General features: G+C 34.2%; 1 protein-coding gene across 1 annotated transcript; it reads left to right on the top strand.

Annotated features, from left to right (window-relative positions):
* Positions 1–558: 558 nt before the first annotated feature.
* Positions 559–2498, top strand: LOC129792307 (esterase B1-like). Its single transcript, XM_055831216.1, has 4 exons — positions 559–708; positions 765–1602; positions 1771–1943; positions 2028–2498. The coding sequence occupies exons 1-4, from the start codon at positions 559–561 to the stop codon at positions 2496–2498; spliced, it is 1632 nt and encodes a 543-aa protein (XP_055687191.1).
* The last annotated feature ends 441 nt before the right edge of the window (positions 2499–2939 follow it).

Here is a 2939-nt window from a genome sequence, read left to right as displayed (position 1 = left end):
AGTCACAAACAATCTTATTAATTGGGGCAAAGTGCCATTATTCACGCAATTGTTTATTGCAGAATGAAAATTGTTATTAGACTCATAAATTTCCATGATAAAATGCTCAATTCTTGGCTCAATTAAAATTGTTACAAACAATTTTAAGGTATCTGATCCTAAAGAAATAACATTTTAGAAAATCAAATTTTAATTTTAATAATGTACTTATCTCTAAAACATATTGTCTAAAGTACAATAATTAAGTAATTGTTCTAAGCAAACTTTTAGTTCTTTATCATTAATTCTATACAATAAACGAAGAGTAATTCTATTTTAAATAAAGAAATGACTGACCAACATATGCGACCTTTCTTTATTTACATACATAGATAAGTCACAAAAATGATTAGAGCTACCACAAAAAAGCAGATTGCTATAAATGCACCGCAAAATATCGTCAATGTTTAGAAACATGATGACGATCGTGTGTTTGCGGTTATTAACGCAATTATGAATAAAAAGCAGCATAAAATGCACACTCAGATCAGTGTGTTGTAATTAATTGAAAAAATCACAATGAAAGGTGCGGATTTAAATAATGTGATCGTTTATCCTTCTTGTGGACCTATTAAAGGAGTGTGGGAAACATCTTCTCTCGATTACAAGTATGCAGCTTTCTACGATATTCCATATGCTAAACCTCCCCTTGGACCTCGTCGTTTTAAGGTGAGTAAATCGTAATTTAATTATTAATTTAATTATTTTTTTTTAATATTACATAGGATCCTGAACCTCTAGAAACATGGCCAAATATACTTGATGCTACAGAGAGTCCTCCGTATACATATGAATCCCAGGTTCTTGACGAAGATTGTCTTAAACTAAATGTTTATTCAAAGAATGTTGAAAATCCTTGTTCTCCTCAACCTGTAATGGTTTTCATAACAGGAGGATTTTTTATTCGTAGTCCAAGTCATAAGGGTATCGTTGGACCTGACTACTTACTACAGAAGGATGTTATTTTAATAACATTCAAGTATAGATGTGGAGCGTTGGGTTTCCTATCAAGTGATGATCCTGAAATTGGAATACCTGGGAATGCTGGGCTTAAAGATCAAGTTATACTGCTACGTTGGGTGCAAGAAAATATTGCTGCCTTCGGAGGAGAGCCTCACAATGTCACAATCTTTGGTTTCAGTGCTGGAGGCTGTAGCATTCACTACCACATGATTTCTCCTCTCTCCAAAGGACTCTTTCAAAAAGCAATTATTATGTCTGCATCTGCTTTCTATGTCCGTGGTTTTATGCCAAAACTTGGATGGGCAGTACGCTTAGCTAGATACTTGGGATGGCGTGGTGAAGATAATGAAGAAGCATTAGCTTTTGACTTCCTTAGGGGTGTCAATATTGCAGACATAAAAGATAAAGAAGAAGAAATTCTAACTGCTCAAGACAGGCAGAATGGTTTGCCGTCAGTATATGGACCCACCCTAGAGGCATACAGATCAAGAATGACTATGATCATTGAACCACCAGAGGAAATGATGAAAAATGCTTGGAGTTATGGGATACCTCTCATGATTGGAGGAACTTTAAATGAAGGCTTGCTTTTCTATGGAGGTACATATATATTATTAACTTTTAAGGAAAAGTTGGAATACAGTGTTCGACGGATCAAATGAATATTAGAATTTTGCTCAGAAAATTCTGCTTCTTATTGGGACACTCAAGCTTTGTTTATCTAATATTTTATTTTTAAGCTTAACGTTTTTTATTTATTTATTTTAGATGCCAAAAATAATCCAGATGTTTGGGAAAATATTAATCAGACACCTTCAACGATTGTTCCATACAATTTAACTCAAGATCCAGACAAAAGAAAGGTTTTCGGCGATAAAATGAAACTCTTCTATTTTGGAAATGATGACGCGACCGTAGCTGACATAAACACGTATATTGATGTAAGTCGAAAAAAATTCAATACCTTTTCAACCCTTAATGAATTAGTTCCTAATTGTTTTTTTTTTTTTAAATCATCTCTTCAGTTAATGGGAGACACATCATACTGGTATTCGGTTTACAGAGCTCTCATGGGACGCCTTAAGTATCAGGAAGTTACTATAAAAGCCCCAACATGGCTGTACCATTTTTCTTTTAATTCTCCAGAGTGGTACAAATACCGTGTCGCGATACCTGCAAGCGGATATCCAGGAGTTGCTCATGCTGATGATACTCTATTTCTTCTTTCTAATTATTCGGGTTTTGGTGTACCGAAAAGAGGAACGCGAGAATATGATATGATGCAGCTAATGGTACAGATTTATACTTCTTTCGCTACAAATGGAGATCCTAATAATGAGCTCCTAGCGAAAAGCATAGGAAAGTGGACGTCTGTATCTCCGTCACAACCATTGATCTGCTGTAATATTGATAGTACCCCAGAAATGCTTGAATTACCAGAAAAGTCAAGAATGCTCTTTTGGGAAAAACTCTATGATATCAAGGAGAATTTGTAAAAAAAAAAAATAATTATAAAGATATTAAAACTACATGACGTTATTGCCTACATTTTTAAACAAATTTTCAATGACCTTCTCAGTGGAAATGGAAAATGAAAAGTCGCTTTGACGATTTATCACACTATATTTTTTGAAGATTACACGTGTTTTGATTATTTCTTCGAATAAGAGTTTTTCCCCAGGATTTCTCCCATGGAAACCAAGAAAACTCCTTTAGATATTTAGCACTTAATCAATTTATGAAACCACAAATTCGAACTATTATGGCTTTCGGTTGATTTTATACTCCATGCACTAGATTCCTGTAAAACTCTCAGTAGAGTCAATGATGACTCTTCTTCCAGTTCAATCGTTTCATGTGATATACAACATTTCGCTTGAGGTATATACCAAGAAATAGGGGATAATGCGCGCAGGTTATATATCAATTGGTATTCT

Source organism: Lutzomyia longipalpis, chromosome 3, assembly GCF_024334085.1.
Source record: "Lutzomyia longipalpis isolate SR_M1_2022 chromosome 3, ASM2433408v1".
Lineage (NCBI taxonomy): Eukaryota > Metazoa > Arthropoda > Insecta > Diptera > Psychodidae > Lutzomyia > Lutzomyia longipalpis.
Note: the sequence above shows the minus strand (reverse complement) of the source record. Positions and strands in the feature narration are given on the sequence as shown.

What these genes read in the sequence shown, in the direction of transcription:
- LOC129792307 (XM_055831216.1), top strand. Translation starts at nt 559, where the DNA reads ATGAAAGGTGCGGATTTAAATAATGTGATCGTTTATCCTTCTTGTGGA. An exon ending in AGGCTTGCTTTTCTATGGAG is followed by an intron (nt 1,603 to 1,770) that starts GTACATATATAT and finishes TATTTATTTTAG; the next exon opens with ATGCCAAAAATAATCCAGAT. An exon ending in ACATAAACACGTATATTGAT is followed by an intron (nt 1,944 to 2,027) that starts GTAAGTCGAAAA and finishes TCATCTCTTCAG; the next exon opens with TTAATGGGAGACACATCATA.